The sequence below is a fragment of the Aquarana catesbeiana genome, linkage group LG01, assembly GCF_042186555.1.
Source record: "Aquarana catesbeiana isolate 2022-GZ linkage group LG01, ASM4218655v1, whole genome shotgun sequence".
NCBI lineage: Eukaryota > Metazoa > Chordata > Amphibia > Anura > Ranidae > Aquarana > Aquarana catesbeiana.
The window spans coordinates 457143582-457165186 of NC_133324.1; the positions used below are offsets into that span (position 1 = coordinate 457143582).

A 21605-nucleotide genomic window follows, 5' to 3' on the forward strand; every position below is an offset into this window, starting at 1 on the left:
CCCCTTGCTCTATCCCAAAAAAAAAGATTTGCTTATAGTTCTACTTTAGCAGGGGATATCAGTACCTGCCATAGCAACCAGTGATGTCACCAGCCCCATACAATGGATTGGCAGGCATCATTATTCATGATTGGCATACATCTGCATCGTGGATAAGGTGATTGATGATGAAATTACACTGTGCGTTTTTTTGTTTTTTTTTTCAAAAAGTGTGTGTTTATTTATTGTTTGTTTTTTTGTGAATCATAAGAGGTAATCTATAGTGTCTGGTATAGAATTTATAGAATTTGATGCCCAGTTTTTATCAGACCTGAAAGGCTTGAATTATGGGGGAATTAGATTGTAAGCTCTAACAAGCAGGGCCCTCTGTTTCCTCCTGTATTGAATTGTGTTGTTACTGTATTGTTTGCCCTAACATTATTAAGCGCTGCGCAAACTGTTGGCGCTATACACATTCTGTATAATAATAATCACAAGTCAAGCAACAACGAAATTCCCAGCTCAACTTACCATCCATATACAAGAAGGAGGAGACCTACTAAGAAGGTCACATCAGTGGAACACCATGGTTTAATAAAAATATTTTAGTGTAGAAAAAAGCATCATTGGAATAACACACAGCAAGAATTCAGGGAATGACCTTCAAAAACAAAATTTAAAAAGCCAACGTGGTCATATTGGGGAAATCGCAGCTGCGCACGCACCCATACATTCAATCAATCACGCTCACTTCTTAACGGTCTAATGATCTGGAAAGATAGTTGGACTTCAACTTTGATGAAGTACATGACCGTCCAGGATTCCTTCACCAAAAAAGGGGAACGTGTGTTTAAATGCGGGTGCTGACTAGCAGGTTAATATTCTTGGAGCAGCCCAATAAAATTGTTCAATCACAAAACATCAGTTGATGCCCAACTGTAATGGACTTGGGCTAAGCTCACTGATAAGTTTCTGGCTGATGGCAGACTTGTGTCTAAGATCAGTCTGGGGAAAGTTACCCACATTTGATTTGATGATCAGGAGAAAGTTCATCTGTAAGTGAGGAGGGGAGTGGGGAGGGAAATAGAGAGCAGTGGGAGAGAAAAAGGGCCGCACCACCTATGCAGCACTAGCAACTTCCACTAATGTCCTGTGTAGTAGATCAGTGTATTGAAAGATCTCTCCACCTTCGCTGTCTCCACTGCATCTCCAGCTCTCACGCCTATCTCCGCTATGCGAGCCTCCAAATGTACTGCACTGTGTGCCGCTGTAGATCGCGGTGTCACTCGCTGCAAACTTGCTAGAGATTGATGGTCTTGGCTTAAAAACCATGTGCATGCTCCCTTCATTCTTATATCCTGTAAGTGTTAGTTTAAGTTATTAAAAGTTTTAATCCTTTTTGGGGATATTAAAAGTTTTAATTCTGCACTTAGAGGCGCCTTTCTTCTGTTTGGTAAGTAGTGGTTAAGTACAGCGCTGCGCCAAAGGGAGTGAACAGCAGCCAACACACCTGTAGACTCAGGGTTAAACTAACATTCAAAATTCGAAAAAAGAAAGTAGACATTCCAAGGTATTAAGTAAGTAGCATGTGAAGAGGAAGCCGTGCTGATTCCCTTTCCCCTTCTCTGTGCGACGACAACATCTGACCAGCTGTCACATTCAGACCTGTCGGTCATCAAGCCTTTTTGACCTGTTTTGGCATATGCAATTTCAGGCCAATACTTCTGGTAAGCCTCTATGATTCCTGGTGACGGTTCTGGCACTGATTCCAATCCTTTGTGCACGTTTGGTCTCCATGTGGCCCATTCACCTACCAGGTTGCTTGGTCTAAACAACCCTTCCGCATGCCCAGGAAACACCTGTCCATCATCGTTTATGCACTATCATCACAGTTTTTTTCACTTATTATGACATGGACTTTATTTATATTATCATTTTGTGATTTTTTTCACTTATCATTGGTTTAAATGAATGTATTTAAGCTTTGTTTATCAACCACATTCCCTTCACATAAGCCTTTCTTCTGTTTGTCTGATTTTGAGAGCCTCCATGGTATGAGCATATATATATATATATAAATAATGGATAGATTGAGGGTAGGTAAGCCTGGAAGGGGGCGCACTGGACACCCAGAAATAAGCAGAATGGCAGCAAAGGTGTCCAGGGTGTCCCCTCACCAAGAGGTTGGGATTTTTGTTGTTTGTACTATAAGGGAATCACAGGGCTTTTTTGGGGTCTCCAATTAACATCTATACTAGACCCATATCCAGGATAAGGGTCTGGTATAGATGATGGAATCCCTGGCTGTTTCTTTTCAAGCAAAAATAAAGCAGCTGAAGCTGGCAATTTAAACAGCTTTTTAGTTAGCAAATGTCAATTTTGCAGCAGCAGGTTATATTAATTGTATAGATGTACCACTTCACAGACATGTTAAGGGCATCCCATGGGCATGGTATTTACAGAAATGTTTTAATTTTAATATTCCACTTTAAGCATTATTAAAATTGCTGCCCCCTGCCAAACTAATTTTTTTTTTAAACTCAGCCTCCACAATGATTTTTTTGACAAACACTTGTTAATTAACCTAGAAAATGGCCACAGCTGATTTTTAACTATTGGCTTCCTTTGACGTCAATGGGGTTCACATTCAACACCTAAAATTTTGTAATGTTCGTCAAACTTGCCTCAAAATGATCCCAGCTACATTCAGCTCTGTCCTAATAATACCAGAAGTGTGTTTACTGTTTGCTCAAAGCCACTAAGCAGCATGATAGTACTCAATCATAACAATTTATAACTCAATTAAGAACAGGTGCGAGTATCCAAATTCTGATTCTTTGCACTCAATTTGTTCTGAAAATAATATTGTGATATAGTTTGAATGCCATCGAGGCAACAAATTTCAACCCCCAGCACAAATCTGTTTCTTAGAAATGAGAACAGACAAGACAAACTTGGTTCCGGAATCACACTGCAAAAAATATGCCAAAAGCTAAGAGCATGAAATGCGGAAACGTGCAAAGTAAACTTATAGACCACTAGACATGTTTGCTTAGCACACGTGTAATGAGCCAGAAGATTATCATTTCTCCAAAAGGCAAAACCAACAAAGGGAAAGTGACTGTCCTAGATTTTGTTGAAATTTCCTGGAAAGTTTTTCTCAGATCTTTGATTCATCTTATCATTAATGAACAATTCATGTAATATCTAACCTGCTTTTAGTTACTGCAGTCTAAGTTCCCAGTCTCGATCTCTTTATTCATTCTATATGTGGATAATTTCCTGAAAAGACTAATTTGCAGTGGTTTTCCGCACACTAAAATTCCAACTCAAGTTACAAAGCAGCAGTAATCCTGATTTGCCATAATAGCTGAATTTTCAGCAATGGCAGTGGAAAATCACAGCCATATGGATGAAAATAACTATTGTTACGGCTAATGACATGCTAAAAAAATTAAGCAAAGGGGCATGTCCTTATAAAAAATTATATGTACGTAGAAATAGTTATTAATATGGTCTTTAAGTGTGGCACGAGCACGGGTTTGAGGGGAACCCAACATGTTGGCAGTAGCAGCAAACTCTCAGAATTATTAAAAATGAGGGCTTTGTTATGTGGCAACCTCCTCACTATAAAAAGGCAGGGTTCCCTGCAGCCATATTGAGAATGTGCTTAGCTGGATTGGGGAAAGCATAGGGTATTGATGGCGAACCTTGGCACCACATTTCCTATGATGCCCTCTGCAGTGTAGTGGAGCATCATGGGAAATGTACTTCCAAAATATCTGGGGTGCCAAGGTTTGCCATCACTGGCATAGGGAATGCTGCTGGTAAAGTACATATGAAAAGATTAGTATAGTGCTTGTAAGCTCTTGTCTCTTTAAGTGAGCCATTACTGAATGTCCTTTAGATATAAAAATATTGTGGTTAGGGAAATTTAAGGGTGCAAGGAAGAATGGATTTTAACATCCTATTGATGCAAATGTGTCTGGCAACTTCGTTACAGGCTCTCCACATGCACTGCAGTCATAGCAAACTGTTTTTCACAGGACATACTGTATTTCTTAATGTGTTACTAAATCTAGGACCCTGCATTCACTAGATTTTGGTCTCCCACAGTACACAGAACATGGAAATGCAATTATTTTAGTAAATATAAACTGCTAAATACCTTTTCTCATCAGCATCATCGTATGGCAGTCTTTTAACTTCTATCAGTGTCCAGCTGAGCACCGGTTAAAGCTTGTAGGAGGAGTTTTCATTCTTCTCTGACTGTCCTATGAGGCTGCATGACCCCTTATGTTCTGTCTGGACAGTGCTGATTGGCCTTGTGCTGATCACATGCACCCCCCCCCCCCAAAAAAAAATAAAACCTCTAGCAATACACATCAAACTAAGCATGTGCAGACTGCCTCCAAGGCTGCGTTCTATCAGCAGATGTATTGGGGGCAGTAAATGAAGGGGAGGATCAGAGAAGACAGGATCAAACAGCCTTTTTACACAATGTGCAGGATTAACCCCTTAGGTTCCACAGTAAGTATAGCAAGCATGCTTTACTGCATATACAAACTGATTTTACTGTTGAGGGTTTAGTAACACTTTCATTTTTACTGGCTGCAATTTATTTTTTTCACTATATGTTGCTGTCCACATGCACTTGACTGAGAACTGGCTGCATGTGTTTTTTCACAGGGCATATTTCCTAATTGTAACTGACTGCAAATTATTGAAGGGCTTTCTTTATTTGTAAAACTGTGTAATATTCCTGGACAATTTGCATCAACACAGAAGCCTATTTTGCCTTTGGCAAGGCATGTGATAGGATGATTTGCAGGTAAGAGATAATTGGAGACAGGAGCAGGGGGTTGTCATCCCACAACACAAAGTGCCTAAACAATGACCTTTCCATCTGTATCACCAACTGTTTAAGTGGTAGCAAACCTCCGGAAAAAAAAAGAACCCTGCATGACAATAGCATAATGTGCTAGTATGCATCACATACTAGCACATTATGAAATACTTACCTTAGAACGAAGCTCCCGCAGCTCGCCCAGTCACCGCCGAGGGGGCTGACATGTTCCCTCTGTGTTTCTTCTGGGTTCATGGGCTCAGGCTCTGTGAGTAGCTGGAGCTGCAATGATGACACTCCCGCGCATGCATGCATGAGTCCTTCGTTAAGGCAAGTTCTGGCAGGAGCAACTGGACCTTCAGAGCTCATGTACCGCTGATGTCAGAGGCTGCATGAAGGGTGAATATCAACTAAACCATGCAGGTTTAGGAGATATTCATTTTACCTACAGGTAAGCCTTATTATAGGCTTACCTGTAGGTAAAAATTACCAAACGGGCAATACAACCGCTTTAAAGCTTATGCAAGATTTTTAGCTGTTGGTTTTACACCTACTTTAACGAACAATGTTCTTTGAATTGCTTGGGTACATTTTCCTATGTGCTCTGCCTGTGCACCCCAAATTTAAGTATTTTCCCTTATTTTTTTTAAATAATTTTTTGTAAAAAACTTAATTTTTTTATATTTGTTTTAAAGAAAAAAAAGGCACCATAATAACAGGCACCTAAACCACCTCATATTACATGACTCGCATTCACCTGATTAAAACTCTACTGCCATTTACACTGCTATATTATTTATATTTATTTATATTTTAATTTTAACCCTTTTATGCCATTACTAATAAGTAAATGAAAACAGTCAGCAAGACTTAACAAAACAAGATGGAAAATTATCTTTGCTATTTGTAAACCGTTCACTAAATAGTAAGTTACTGAGTAGCTGCCTGAAAAAATTGACTGCATAAACAGATAAAATATTTATTTCCTTCTTTTTTCATTGAAAAAAAAACCATCAAAAAAACTACAAAGTCTGGTGTATTCTCATCAAATTTTTAACTTTGTCAGGCAAAGAAGTAATTTCTACTTTGGCGATTGGAAAATACTTTTGAGCTTTGATCTGCTTTTTCATGCTGCTTTCCTGTTGCTGTCTCCTCCTAGTCCCTGGGTTTCTCTAGGGACTCCGCCAAGCGCATCGGGACCCTTCGGGGAAGACCGCGCTATATCAAGATACCTCTCAACTCAAAGTAAGTTGGATAGAAGTATGTTTGCTTTGGCCTTCACTCTTAAAATCAGAAGTTCGATTTGATTTGAGTTGCTGATGCAGGGTCATTGTTACTGGTATCAAGGAGCACTGGAAGGACAGCGTATGTCAAATAAAGCCAAAGAAATTTCCAAGCTCAACTTACCGACCAGCCTGTGACCAACCGAATTGACTGGTCTAACAGTATGCATTAAGAACAAGGGTTTAGTCTGCAACCATTTGCAAATACATGTGTAAGCTACAGGCCCTGTAAAGGCACCCTGTTTCCTGTAGTCCCTAACTCTGACTCTTAAGTGTCTCCCTAATGGGAGCACATGCATTCTGATGGATAAATAGAGGGCAGGTGAGCTGGAGGGAGCCCACCCCTCCAGGAGCTCACTGAACACCCAGCAAATAACACTATGACAGCAATGGTGTCAGTGTGTTGCCTGACCAAGATATCAACAGTACAAACAAGTGGCCACTGCCCCCACCTACAACTGGTAAGTTGAGCTTGGAAATTTATTTGGTTTTATTTGACATACGTTGCCCTTCCAGTGCTCCTTGCTGCAAAGACCAGTCCATCTAAAAAATTATGCATTTCTGTTTTTAGCCCATTGTTGTGGGGTGGAGACTAATTCAAAATGAATGGGCTGCGCTAATGCAGCGCATGTTTGCAAATGACTTATCATGTGTTAAGGTACATGCATACCTCCCAACATTTTGAGATGGGAATGAGTGTCACCTACTAGCAAATGTATGTAAGCATAGGGCACGCCCCCTGCCACACCCCCTTAAAGGAGAATTAACCACCCAAAAAGTTTAATTAAATCCACAAGTGCTTTTTTTTTACCACTACTATTCCTTTATATTGGCTTTTAAAATGTACAAATGCAGCAATTTAGAAATTGGAGGTAGGTTTAGCACTGGGAAACACTTTTTGAAAGATAAAAAGTGCATTTTATATACAACTACAGGGGGTCCCCTAGTTATAAACATCCGACTTACAAACGACTCCTACTTTCAAACGGAGGGAGATAACAGGAAGTGAGAGGAAATCTACTCCTAGGAAGGGAAATTCACTCCTGTAAGAGCTATTATGGGGAAAAGGTACTGATGCTTTATCACCAATCTTTGTTTCCACAACAACCCAAAATTTTCAAAATTCAACTGTCATTGGGACAGAAAGTGAGGTGAAATCTTCTGAACAGGGGCAGAAACAGCAAAACAAATGTTACAGGGGTGTTAACGCTTCCCTATTCTATCCAAGAAGTTTAAAAATTGTTTTTTTGGCAGGAGCTACACTTAAAAAATGTACCTGTTCCGACTTACAAACAGATTCAACTTAAGAACAAACCTACAGTCCCTATCTTGTTTGTAATCCGGGGACCCCCTGTATATAGATCAGACCAAAATAAGGCACACATGAGGCGGAATGAGGGACAGAGGGACATTGCTCCAAATCAGGGACAGTCCCTCCAAATCAGGGACTGTTGGGAGGTATGGTACATGCCTTAACACAATGCATGGGCAGGCACTTAGAAAAAGACAGCACGCCACACACCGAATTGGGACGCCTCCAAGTAGGATACACCTACCTTGGGACACTTGGACATTTCTCCGCCTGTCACTGAGCCCATAGTCCAGGCTCCAACAACAGCTTGTCCCACATTCCTCGTCCTCCATTTTTTGTATCTTGGGCTGGCTCTCCTGCTACTCAGGATATCTCTTTCTGTTATACAGATGCCGTATACGCATTGCACTTTAAAAAATGTGTTCCTCAACATAGTTTGGCGCCCTTGCAATACCTGATTGGATCTATTCGCCTCTAGTGCTTCTTTAACATGGAATCATTCCAGTGGAATCAATATTTTTGTAAATACATCCAACTCTCACCCCTGATGAAGGTATATGAATGTTGAATACTGAAAGCGCGTCGGGATTTAGGGCACACAACCCCATGGAGAGTACTTGAGATGATTTGTATTTGTGCATATTTTTTCATGTCTTCCATGTGATGCATTGTACGTATTCTTGTTATGTGTTAATGGCACATGTTTTTTATATTATTAAAAGATAGATTTTTATTATTGAGGTGGTGGTCTGTCAAAGTCCCATTTAGGGGGTTACTCTTTCTTGCTTGAACAGTAGGGATGGGACCACCACACTCTATACTTTACATGGTGGAAGTCTCTCTCTCTTTTTTCCTAACACAATGCATAGGAACAGACAAGTTTGACTGGGCCCTTAAGCAGTATGTGTTTATCAGCTGCATGTTGGACAATTAGTACTTCCTCTTTAGAGATTTAATAAATGTCATGACCCTTACTTCCTGCATTGACAAGCTTCTTGACTATATGCAGGCTGCAAGCGGCATAAACAGAATGCTGCCGGTTGACATATTATTGGCACAACTCAGAATTATGTCACAGGAGGCAAAATGCTGCACTAGAGGAGAGAAGAAGGTTACTAAGTTTAGCAACACAAATGTGCTTAAAGTAAGACAAGACAAATATTTTAACAAAAGCAGAAGGAGATGATTTGCCTTATGCTGATAAATGTTGTACTTTATAGACATGAACATATGGTGCCAAAATGTAAATCTGAGACATAGAGCATATGTAAGACAAAGATGTAAAATGTATATCTTGTCATGGTTTAAATATTACACCAGATGTCTTATAAAATATGAAAGTTATTTAAAGATTGAGTTTCATTTTTTAAAGGGAATCCCCTGATTTTGATGATTACAGTAAGGTGTTTCACATCCTTAGGTCCCCACTTTACCCCACCCATGAAGTATAAGTGTATCCATATAGTGGCTTTATGATATTAGATAGGGATGCACTGATACCGATATCGGTGCCGATACTATGCATTTTCACGTGTACTCGTGAAAATGCTCTCGATACTGAAACTGATGCTTTGCGGGGAGTTTTGTGTCAATACAAAATGAATGGGCACAAATCATGCTGCAAAGAATCGCATGCGATTTGAGCAGGAATGCGGTGTGATTCCTGTCTGAATTGCATACGATTTCCCCCAACTGCTTCTGTGTGTGTGTGTAGAAATGGAAAAGTGTCATCTAGTGGGCAGTTTATTAAAAATGTTAGAACTCACATTAAGTTCAGTTCAAATGCAAAACCTGCATAGGTATCCCGGTCCCGCCGATGATAGAAAATCACAGCCGCTGGAGGAGATGTATAGATAGTCTCCCCCAAGTTGACATCACTTCTGCCCTATTCCAACAGGGTACCAGAACTTCTCCTCCAGCCCTGTGAGCACCTCCAGCAGCCATGATGCTCTATCATCGGCGGGACCGGGACATCTTTGCAGATTTTTCATTTGGCCAGATATGTGAGTTCTAAAATTTTTAATAAACTACCCTCTAGATGGCGCTTTTCCCTTTCCATACACACGCACAGAGCGATGGAGGAAATTGCATGCAATTTAGACAGAAATTGCACCACATTCCTGTTCGAACCGCATGCAAATTTTTGTTGCAGTGTGATTTGCGCCCATTTATATTGTATTGACGCAAATCACCCTGCAAAGTATCGGTACTCGGTATCGGCGAGTACTGGACCGAAAGTATCGGTACTCATACTCACCAATAAAAAACCCTAATATTAGATTCGATTATATTAGATTTCACTATCAGGTAGCATTGGATCAGTGAACAGTTATCTCCCTTTTCAGAGATTTTTCAAAGATTTTCCAAAGATCTTTCTAAAGATTTACTGTAACAAAAGGTAAGGAAAGATATGTCAATCACTGGCCCACTAAGACCCCTTTTGTGTGTAAAAAGAAAGCCAAAGAGAGAGAGAGAGTATTCTTCCATTCCTGTGTCTACCACTTGGTTTACTAGAAGTCAAACATGGGCTATACTGTAAACTCTCCTGGTGACTCATATCATCTAGTATTGCTTCTGCTGAGAATGGCCAATGTAACTTCAGCTACTAGAGGAGACAGGCATTTTGCGTTATCTATTCTCTAGACTGTTTTCCCCACCAGGCCAATAATAACTGCTTAAAACAGCCTGCTGTTTAGGGGGCTCATTAGTGCAAACTCAAATTACCCACACAACCGAATGAAAATGACACGTCTTTAACTCTTCTGTTCTGTACTGCTCCATACACAGATGTTGATTCCCTAAAACTGGAGAGTGTAAAATCTGGTGCAGTCTCGCATGGTAGCCAATCAGCTTCTAACTTCAACTTGTTCAATTAAGCTTTGACAAAAAAAGCTGATTCTGGTTTCTCTTCAGAGCTGCATCAGATTTTGCACCTTCCGGTTTTAGTAAGTCAACCCCATAATGTCAAATAGAGAGATCTAGTATGCTTTCTCTAAAGAATTTCAATATGCTCTAATGCCCCGTACACACGATCGGAATTTCCGTCAGAAAAACCTTGGATGGTTTTTCCGACGGAATTCCGCTCAAGCTTGCCTTGCATACACACCGTCATACAAAAGTTCTCTGAACTTTCGACCGTCAAGAACGTAGTGACGTACAACACAACTATGAGCCGAGAAAATGAAGTTCAATGCTTCCGAGCATGCGTAGGAGTTTTGCGCGTCGAAATTGCTACAGAGATCGGAATTTCCGTTGGAAAAATAGAGAACCTGCTCTCAATCTTTTGCTGGCGGAAATTCTGCCAGCAAAAGTCCGATGGAGCATACACACGGTCAGAATTTCCGACCAAAAGCTCACATCGGACTTTTGCTGGCGGAAATTCTGATCGTGTGTACGGGGCATTAGATGTGTCTCATTGGTACACACTGTATTAAATATTTTGTAGTAATACTTAGGTAGAACTGAAGTTTTTTTTTTTCATTTTGGGCAGAGTGGGGGAGGGTTGACTTCCTGTCCCATAGAAAAAACAGTAAGTGAGAGGAAATCCCTCCAAAGTGAAGGAATTCCTTGGTAGTCACCAGAACTAATTTACACATTGGAAGATTTCCCCTCTATGCGTGTTCTTGTGGCCACTAAAAATGTTAGATTCTTTTTTACTTTCTGTAACGGTCACCAGGGCAAATAAAGAGGGTGAATTTACTTAACAGGGGTGTGGACTGTAATAAAAACCTGACAGGTGTCCTAATCGCTTGCTACTTTCTAAAATCTAAAACCAAAAAAAATGCCTTCAGTTATACATTTTACATAGATGGTAAACAAGATAAAACATCAGAAAAATAAAATAGATCCCAAACCACTTATTTTCCAGTAAGTCAGGTTATTGGTAAGTATCCTTGTGGTTGGGGACAAGGGGATGATGTCCTGTAAAAAAAATCCACTTCAAGCTAAGTGATGGAGTATGAAGACACATGCTAGATATGTTTTGAATAACAAATACATAATTACCTGGCTTGAAAGACTCTCCCAAATGCTCCTTCTCCTATGTCTCTGACATATTCTATATTGTTCCTAGGATATTCAAGGGTGATGAGTTTATGGTTAAGAAGTAGAGGCATTCTCTGATACATTGGGTTTGGATGTAATCTGTCCAGGACGAGCTCTGAAGGAAGGGCTGATAGAGTTGGGACAGCGGACTCCCTGAAATAAATGTAATTTACCGTCATTAACAAATTACCATTAATTCAATGTTTCATGTGCAGCTAGAGGAACAAAATAATAATGGAAGAAATCTTCACACCCTGCAAAATTTTGCGGTATCAGCAATTTCAGAGAAGGTGTGTGGCTGTATAAAAGACAAGGCCGCATAGGTTTTTACATATGTAACAGACCTCTCAAGTGATCTTCAATCTTTTTGTTCTAAAGTAAACTTCTACTAAAAGAAATCTACAGGCTGCCTTTGCTGAGCTTCTGAATATGCTACTTGCCTAACTGTTATGCTGATCCTTTGGTTTTAGCACTTTGAAACAAAGATCAGGAACAGATATACAGTTAAAAATACTTAGTCAGATGTCATTTTGCTTCTTATATGTTCTGGATTTGATCAGAGGCTCAGTATGACATTCAGGCATTTAGTAGTTGCAGAATGAGAAGTCAGCAAGCTTCTATGCTTCTCTCAGCAAACATTTCAGGAATTGTTCAGGATAATTCTCTAGGTATTTAGCATACTAAAAATAAAATACATGGAAATGATTCTGAAATTGTTCAAGCCTTGCTAGAACATAGTTTCCCTACCCTTTTTTCAGGAGAGCCACAATGAGAGACCTTGGCTCCTCCCCTTCCTAGGAAACACTGCGCCAGCCCATAAATTTCCACTTCCCCCTGCCTGACTTCAGTTTTTTGTGTTTCCTCTGGTGGGGAGACACTGTTTTAGAACCTGGCCAGACAGTCAGGGAGACTGTGGCTTTTGAAGCCCTGTTAGGGAGGCCGGGGAGATCCCAGGGACATGGTGAGGTACATACCCGACCACACAGTTCTCCACCCCATGTTCACTGAGTGTGGGCAGAGGATCCGGGGGCCCACCATCACATTCACAGGGATGCAGCAGGGAGGCAGCTCCGCTCTCCCTGTACATGGATGCAGGTTGCATTTGGAACCAGGCGGGCCGAGTGATGGGTGACGTAATTTCTGGCGGAGGGCAGATGTTTTCCTTTGACCCGCGACTTCCGGTTCCAGGTTGCGGTACTCATAGTTGGCCAGGCACAGTCTGGAGAGGAGTCGGGAATGCGGCACAGGCAGCGTGAGACTCCACAGCAGCAACCACCAGCGTGGCCATGTCTGAAGTGGACACCCAGACAGCGCACAGCGATGCTAGCTCCAGCCATCGAAAGGTAAGGGGTCCTCTTTATCTAGGATTTCCCCCCTCCATGGATGGTTCCTGATAGTAGGGGGCGTCCCTCTGGGTGGTCAGAGGGGGGAGGCTCAGGTCCTTACCTTTTTAAAAGGCCTAGAACACTCCCAGGGTTGTAACCTGTATGCAAGGGGGAAAGGTGATGTTATTTATAATTTTCTTGCATGTATTTCAGAAAGCTACTGAAAAATCAAGATTGTCACATAGCTCTAGGAGAAAGTGTGCCTCTTGTAGGGATACCCTAGGAGAATCTTGGACAAAAGTATTATGCAAAGACTGTATAAATGCTTTAGTCAGAGAAGGGGCATCAGAGCAGGAATCAGGGTTAGCAGCTTCGGTGAAGGAACTTTCCTCCATCTTTCAGTCTTTTAAACCTTTGTTTGAAGGATTTCAGCTTCCTATTAATCCCTCACCTGCACCCCAAATTACAACCCCTCCACAAGCACAGGACTCTGCACCTTCCGGCAGATGGAGCTACCGGGGCCTCCAGAGAGGAGTCTAGGGAAGAGTTGGATGGTGCCACCTCTGGTTCTCAGGAGGAGTCAGAGGGAGAAGACCGGGACGGGGAGTCCAGGAAACCCTAAAGATATAAGCTTTCCCTGGCAGGGGTAGAGGACCTCTTGGGTGCAATCTACACCACCCTTGGAATTCAGGTGGACAAAAAACCCCTGACACTCCACGACCAGATGTACAGGGGCATGGGGGGAACAGAAAAAGAAGGTTTTCCCAGTCCATGATGTCCTGGTAGAAACAGTAAAGGAGTGACAGGATCCTGAATGGAAACCTTTTTTCTCTAGATCTTTGAAAAGAAGGTTCCCGTTTTCAGAAGATCCATCGTCCATCTGGAATAAAAAATCCAAACTGGATGCTGCCTTCTCCCAGGTCTCTAGACATACAGATCCGGCTTTTGAGGATATGGGAGCTCTAGCAGATACTATGGATAAGAGAATGGATTCCCTTCTGAAGAAAACCTGGGAATCAACCATAGGAAATCTGAAACAAGAAATGGCTGTCACAGTTGTGGCCCGTAACCTGGAGCATTGGCTTTCCAAACTCCAGGCTCATATTGAAGCGGGAACCAAGGGAACTATATTGACGTCTTTTCCTACTATTCTGTGAAGAGTGGCATATATAGCAGATGTGTCCACAGAGTCTGTCCGCATGTCTGACAGAACTGCAGGTCTAGCCAACTCGGCCAGAAGAGCCCTCTGGCTAAAAACATGGCTGGGCGATAGTGCCTCTAAAGTTTAAACTGTGCGGGATCCCATTGACGGGAGATTTACTTTTCGGCCCCGGTCTAGAAGCTTTGCTAGACCGCACAGCAGACAAAAAGAAATCCTTCCCGGTTAAGCGCAAACCTCCAGTTCAGACAAAGAAAGGGCTTCGGCCACAGAAACAAAAGGGGAAAGCCTGAGGGGGAAAAGAAAACTTGGGTCAAAGGGGCAAGGGCAGGGGAGGCGCGATTTTTCGTCCTCCTGAATAGCCGCCAAAAAGCCAATGACGTTCCAATCACGGTGGGAGGAAAACTTGGGGCCTTCCTCCCACAGCGGGAGGCGGTCTCCTCCAGTCAATTAACCTTGCAGATCGTAAGGAGGGGGTACCACCTGGAATTTCCAAAACCACCCCGACGAAGACTCCTCGTCACACACCTTCCCAGGTGTGCGGAGAAGGCCGAGGCATTACTGGGGGCGTTAAAAGAATTGGAGGAACAAAACGTAATACGCAGAGTTCCAAAGAGGGAGGAAGGTGGGGGTTTTTACTCACACAAATTTTTTGTGCAAAAACCCTCAGGAAAATACAGACTGATCCTGAACCTAAAACCCCTGAACCAGGTTGTATCCTACAAGACGTTCCTTATGGAATCAATCTTTACGGTCAGAGCCTTGTTATCCCAGAATTGCTACATGGCGTCGCTAGATCTCAAAGACGCCTACCTCCATGTCGCTATCGCAGAAGCTTTCCAGAAGTTTCTCAGTCTAGCGGTGAGCATAGGAGAAACAATCAATCTGCAGTTTCAGGCGCTTCCGTTCGGCCTATCCTCGTCACCCCAAATCTTCACGGAGGTCATGGCAGAAGCCATGGCTTTTCTGCGACTCAAAGGAGTCTCAATAATAGCATATCTGGACGACCAGCTCCTCTTCGCAGCATCTCCAGAACAGTTAACTAGAAATCTGGAACTGACAAAGGAGATCCTGACAGGTCTGGCGTGGCTGCTGAACCTGGAAAAGTCCACATTGATTCCATCTCAGTGCATTACCTACCTAGGGTACACACCTTAGATGTAAGGAGATGTATCCTGCAGTACTTAGAACTGACGAAAGCAGTAAGGAAGTCAGATTATTTGTTTATTTCATTTTCTGGGGCAAGAAAGGGTATATAGCGTCTCCACACACTATTGCCAGAGATGGCTCAGGGTAACCATTGGCCAGGCCTATATGTTGGCAGAAAAAGAAGTTCCTGTTGGAATAAAAGCACACTCTACTAGGGCTATGGTGGCTTCTCAAGCAGAAAGGGCTGGAGGGATGCCAGAGCAAATTTGCGAAGCAGCAATGTGGTCCAGTTTCGCCAACCTTTGTGAAGCATTACAGGGTGGATCTGGTGCAAGCCTTTGGGCGAAAGTTTTTGCAAGCTGTAGTCCCACCCTAAGTGGTAAGTGCTCATCTATCATCTCATTGTGGCTGAGTCATTGAGGACAGCACTAGTTACCCACCCGAATTCATGGGGGGTCTTGAGGAAGACCTCAACACAGGCACGGTAGTAATATGTGATGGTATGTTATTAATGTGTTCTTGTGTCTCCCCAGTTGGCCAAGGTACTCTTTGAAAAAAACTGAAGTCTGGCAGGGGTAAGTGGAAATTTATGAGCTGGCACAGTGTTTCCTAGGAAGGGGAGGAGCCAAGGTCTCATTGTGGCTGTCCTGAAAGACTACTGGAAAAGACGTTAATGGTAAGCGTAACTCTAATTTTTTTTTTTGGGATATTGTAAAAATAATTGCTCTTTATAGTGAAGCTGTGCTTTTGATAATGCAGATCAAAGCAACATTTTCACTATAGTGCCACCCAAACAGCTGCCTATACACACCTTCACTTTACTCGCACCACTCTCTTCACCTATGGAAGCAAAGAGAAGGTCATATAGGGCTGAGGGCATTCTTTTTATCCCCTTGTAGCAATGCTGGGTGCCTTAGTACCAAATCACCAAGCATCAGTGCTGTCATGGCAGGAAATACTGGGTATATCTTTTTGCTTCCCCAGGCAACTGGAGTGATGATGGAGCAAAGAAAAGGTGATAAAGAAACTGCAGGGGTTGTCATCAAACGGAACCCGATGTTTAACATTCAATGGGAAAAGTGCAAATTTAGTTTAAATGAGAGTTGATGCAAGTCCATGTAAGTCCCCTTCACGTATGGATATACTATTGCATAGTCAGACTTTATACCCTTAGGGTATAAAGCAGATTTTAAAAACATGTTGATGCCAGCAGCCTTGGCAGTCATTATATTTTATATGCTGAGATACTGAAATGCGGTTTTCTATTAAATGGGACATACAGAAGAGTGCCAAATGGTAGGAGTTGACACATGGTGGAATCTGGCAAAGATGCTTCATAACTATAACTAAAGATCCGATGGGGACCTGGCATTAAATACATGACAAACAAATGACCACTTTATAATTATGCATCTGACAGTAAAGAATTACATAATTCAACAATGAGTCCCATCGAACAACAAAATTATTACTATGAATAACAAAAAAAAACTCATTGGAGACTCAACACCCCTACATATATATCTAGAGTCACTGGGTAATAACACAAATACAGAAGAATGCATCACCCCCCACCTTTGACTACTACAGATGAAAAATACATATTCATAAATATTTAAAGGAATATATTCACTCTCCAGATAAAGAGAAAGTTGCAATGACAAAGTCCAAATCACTTTGTTTACAAATCAAGGTTGAAACACCTAAAAGCATTTTAGGCCCTTTCACACCGGGGCGGGGGCTGCGGCGGCTGCGGCAGCAGGAAAACGCCGCTATTGTAAGCAGTGCTTTACCGTCGGTATTCGGCCACTAGCGGAGCGGTTTTGCTCCCCGCTAGCGGCCGAGAAAGAGTTAAAAACCACCGCAAGGCGTCTCTGCAGAGGCGCTTTGCCAGCGGTATAGCCGCGCTGTCCCATTGATTTCAATGGGCAGGAGCGGTGAAGGAGAGGTACTTTTTTTCCCGTCCTGCTAGCGCACTGCTCCAGTGTGAAAGCCCTCGGGGCTTTCACACTGGAGAGACAGCAGCGGCTGTTTCGGGTCGGTTTGCAGGCGCTATTATTAGTGCAATAGTGCCTGCAAACCGCCCCAGTGTGAAAGGGCCCTTATGAATAATGCAATATTTTTTTTACTTACTAAAATTGGCTGTTTTCTTTCCAGCCACCAGACTAAACGGAAAAAAAATAAAAGCAGTTTCCCCCATCTACACAACCAATGTAGATGGAGGAATCCCCCTGCCAAGATAATATATTCTTAACCGACAAATTAGATCCATTTATGGCCACTTTAACTGACTTCTACTTTATTTTGTCCTAGAAAAAAACATAAAGCCATCTTTTTTTCTTAATATCAGGATTACCCTTCACAGCCACACTTCTTTTTAAGTACCACACACATAGAAGTGGCTTAATCCAGCTGCTCACCGAATAATTCAGAATTGTTGAGAAGCATATTGGAACAGACATTCCTGTCCTTTACGGTAATTACAGGACTTATATGGCCAGCATGTGCTTTGTCTTATGAATGATAAAAATTGTTTTCCTCAGATGCATAGTAGTTATCCAGATAGTAATAAATCTTAAAGAGGTATTCAAGTACATAATGCTCTTTTCATGAAATGCAAACATGGCAGAACTACCCAAACCTAATATATGTGTTATTAACTCACTAAAACTGTCAGAAGCTAAGACTTGAATTACACACAAGGGTCTTACCTGCTTCACCTACTCTGACCTACAGCGTGAAATGACTAACATTCCTACTGATAGTTCAAAGCTAAGTATGGACCCAATTGCTTCCATTGTGGCCCAGTGAGGCTGATGGACTTCCCTCCCACATTTCTTTAATTTCTTTTTTTGTAAAGCTGAACGCCTTACCTTTAGCCATGCACAGTTGTACAGGCTCCTCTCTTGTACTGGAATTGCTTACTCTGATTCTACTGCACACTGTGAGCTTCTCACAGCAGAACACATGATTGTGATGGGGCATTGTCCATATTTTATTGCAATTGGAAACAAAAGGGGTTTATTCTTTACAAGCCCTCCTGGACCTAATGAATCTATTAGTTACAAACCTTTTTTTATAAACAAATGATACCTATGTACTGCATTTTTTTTTCTTTTTGCTTTTTTTTTTCAATTCATGTGTTTGTTTGCATTATGTATTGTTACTTTTTTCATTGGAAATTTTTTGGGAAAAAAAAAATCATTTTTGAATATATTGACATGCATACTGTCTTTATTTGATTTAATGGTGTTGTGCACTGCACTACCATTATGCTCCTAGGGTCCTCCCCGATCCAATGGGGCTGGGAGGGGGAGTTGTCTTTTGGGCATGGGAATTGCTGGCATGTGCCCGGGATCTATGTGGTTTCTCCTACTGTCCCCTCTTTTGAGGCCATTGTACGAATACCCAGGGTGTTACCAATGGCCCTCGGTTTCTCCCTCTCCTCCAGTGGAGGAGGGGTGACCCGAGGTGGTCCATATGAGACGCCCTTTTCTTGGGGCGTCATGTGTGCATGTGCCATATTTTTCTTTTTTCTCCCCCTGCTGGTGGTTCTATTGCACCATCCCTGTCGTGGTTGTGTCCATCTTGGTCCTGGTATACAAGCACTCTATGGACGTTTGGATGCTTTGTGGGCTTCCTGAGGGTTTCATGGTGTTGCCATTTCCCCAGTGCACCAGGGGGCGCTGTGCGGCAGCTGGTGGATGTGCTGTATCCAGCCGGATGTTGTGTGTGGGCTGGATGTGGCTTTCCTCGCTGTCTGCGTCTGCACACTCTTGACAGGGGGGGAGGTGGGAGGGTTGGCGCACATGCATCCTACCCCTTAGGATGTCTGCGCCCTGCCGTGACCTCACGCGCCAGCAGGGTGGAGGGGGTACAAAAACCAGGCCTCTAGCGACCATTTTGCCAGAACTTGGGGAGCCTTTCCACGTAGTAATTAAGCAGCGGTCATCTTACTCCAGAGGTGAGTGTTCATTAAATCCAGCCTTATGCAGCGGGAGTAATTACATATATCTATGTGGCCAAATGAGATACATATATGTACATTGCTCCAATCCCCCTTAGGGGCATTTTGCAGCAAATAACATATTGTCTTTTATAAGCAGTATATGCTAAATTTTTAATAATCGGTCGCTTGTTTAACAATTTGGATATACAGTTACCTTATCAGGAGCTATGAGCACCATATTATGTAACTGGAAGTTATATATTTTCTATTTGGCCTTCCACTCCTTCCCCACTTTTTTTTATATATTGCATAGATGTGCATCTGGACTACATTAAAGTGGATTACTCAGCTGCATCAAACTTGGTTTGATTTTCATTACCACAAGTTGCTACTACATTGGTTTTAGTAAGTATGCTGATTCCAAGTAATCCAAAAGTAAGCCATTGGCTCTAGGAGTATAGTTATTTATTTATTGATTGGATTTCAGTTATTTCAGTCATGGAAGCTCAGCATCAATGAGGGCAAATGCATGTGAGCTGGTGTGAATGAGTCCCTAACTGACATCATATGCAGATCGAGACTCATCCTATTGATCTTCAGATGAACGGAACAGTGTAGGTACAGAAGTAACAATGCCAATGTCTCACATCTGAACAACCCCAACTCTCACTTCTCTTCCCAGCTTTCTTACCACTCTGATGCCCCCTCCCTTGCTGGTCTGCATCACCCTTGGTCATCTCACCACTCTTCTTCCCTTACCACTCTGTAGCCCTAACACTCTCACCACTTATCTCCCCTTACCACTCTGTAGCCCCCACACTCTCACCAAACTGTACTGCCACCCTCTCAGCAATCTACCAGCAATTTTTAACCCCCCTCCCCTCAGCACATGACCCTGCCTGCACTCACCCTTCTTAAACTTACCAACACCACTTTACTTGCCACCACCTCAGTTCATCTACTCTCACCACCATAGCTGCCCCAACAAACATTTTGCTAGTTATTTTTACATGGACAGATTGTCAGACTGTTTCAAGCGTTGAATGTGAGGCACAACTTGCACATACCTTAATTGTAATATATAATAAGGAAATACCTGTTTATATGCTTCAATTTCTTCTGTCTGCGACAGCAAACGAGTGCAACAGCTATCAGCAATATCAAGGCAGCAAAGCTGGAGATGGCGGATATGATAACTATCATAGAGTGTGCTGGAGAGAAGGACGAAGACAATGATGGTATAGCTGGTGCCTCAAATGCTGTTTTTATAGTTGCTGGTAAATGTGGTACACCTTTTAAAGAGGAATAAAAATACAAGTTTAAGACTGATATGAAAAAATAGGGTGTTTTAAATACCCATTTGAATTTGCAGTTTGGCATTTTTTGGCCCGATAGAAAGAATAGTCCATCCAAAAGCAATTCTTTTGCATAAATAGATGTTGAAAATAAAAGTCTCCCTGCAAAAAAGATAATCAATACTCAACTCTTCTGCTACAAGTGCTGTAGTGGCAAAAAGAATGTTTATAAACCAACACTTTCTGCAGCAGAGATTGGTGGCATGAGCAGCAGGAAGGCAAGTATTAATTATCTTTCTTGCAGGGAAACCTTTAAGACCTGGCCCCTGTCATTAAAAAGCCCAATACCAGAGCCTTAGCAAGCTGTAGATGGTCTGCTGAAATGCATGGAATGGCACTTAGAACTTGGATGGGGCAGGATTTCGTTGCAAATTGAGTACAGCCTATGAGGGAAAGAAGGTATGCTCTAGAAGAACTAGGCCATAACCCCTAAATATACATGCATGAAACGAGGAGAAACCCCCCAATAGTGGAATTATGTGGGCCCAAAGTCAATGTGTATCAATAGTAAGCATTAAAATAGTATAAAAGCAAAATTGCAGTTTTTAAAACATAATAAATGGCTGGTGTAACATTATCACTTCAAAGCGACACATAGTAATACATAGTATCCTATCAATTATGTCCTTTAGGGGTGGAAAACACATGTACAGCACTCGGACAGGTTAAAAACCAACAGTGGCATCCATCATAGCAGCAGGAGGACATGCCCATTATTTTTTTCTTAGATATGTTGGGGGTATGTGCAACTATCTAGATGTGACCCTTAGCTGTTCTTGTTTTGAGCCCCCTATATGGGCATTTAGGATGTGCTGTCCTGCTGCTTTGATGGATATCACTATTGTTTTTTAACCTGTCTGGCTGCTGTACATGTGTTTTCCACCCCTAAAGGACGTAAGTGATACATATGCTGCTGCCATCAATCCCTGAAGAAAGAATGTATATTCTGAAACTCGTTGGATGCTTCTATGCAATGCTGTATTGAGCAGTCACGGCTTATGCACCAGAATGACAACATATGTCTGAATACTATGTGTCGCTTTGTGGTGATAATGCTGTCACACCAGCCATTTATTGTGTTTTTTAAGAATTGCCCTGACTAAAAACTGCAATTTTGCTTCTATACTATTTTGGATTATTACTACTGATGCACGTTGACTTTGGGCCCACATAATCCCACTATTGGGGGTTTTGCCTCGTTGCA

General features: G+C 42.1%; 1 protein-coding gene across 1 annotated transcript in view; it reads right to left on the reverse strand.

Annotated features, from left to right (window-relative positions):
* MUSK (muscle associated receptor tyrosine kinase) overlaps positions 1 to 21605 on the reverse strand; it is a 278906-nt gene that overhangs the window by 37757 nt on the left and 219544 nt on the right. The window contains exons 14-15 of the mRNA XM_073591125.1: positions 20143 to 20338; positions 11426 to 11617 (exon numbers count right to left, since the gene is read on the reverse strand). Of these exons, the coding sequence (XP_073447226.1) occupies positions 11426 to 11617; positions 20143 to 20338 (388 nt within the window). The remainder of the gene's footprint in view (positions 1 to 11425; positions 11618 to 20142; positions 20339 to 21605) is intronic.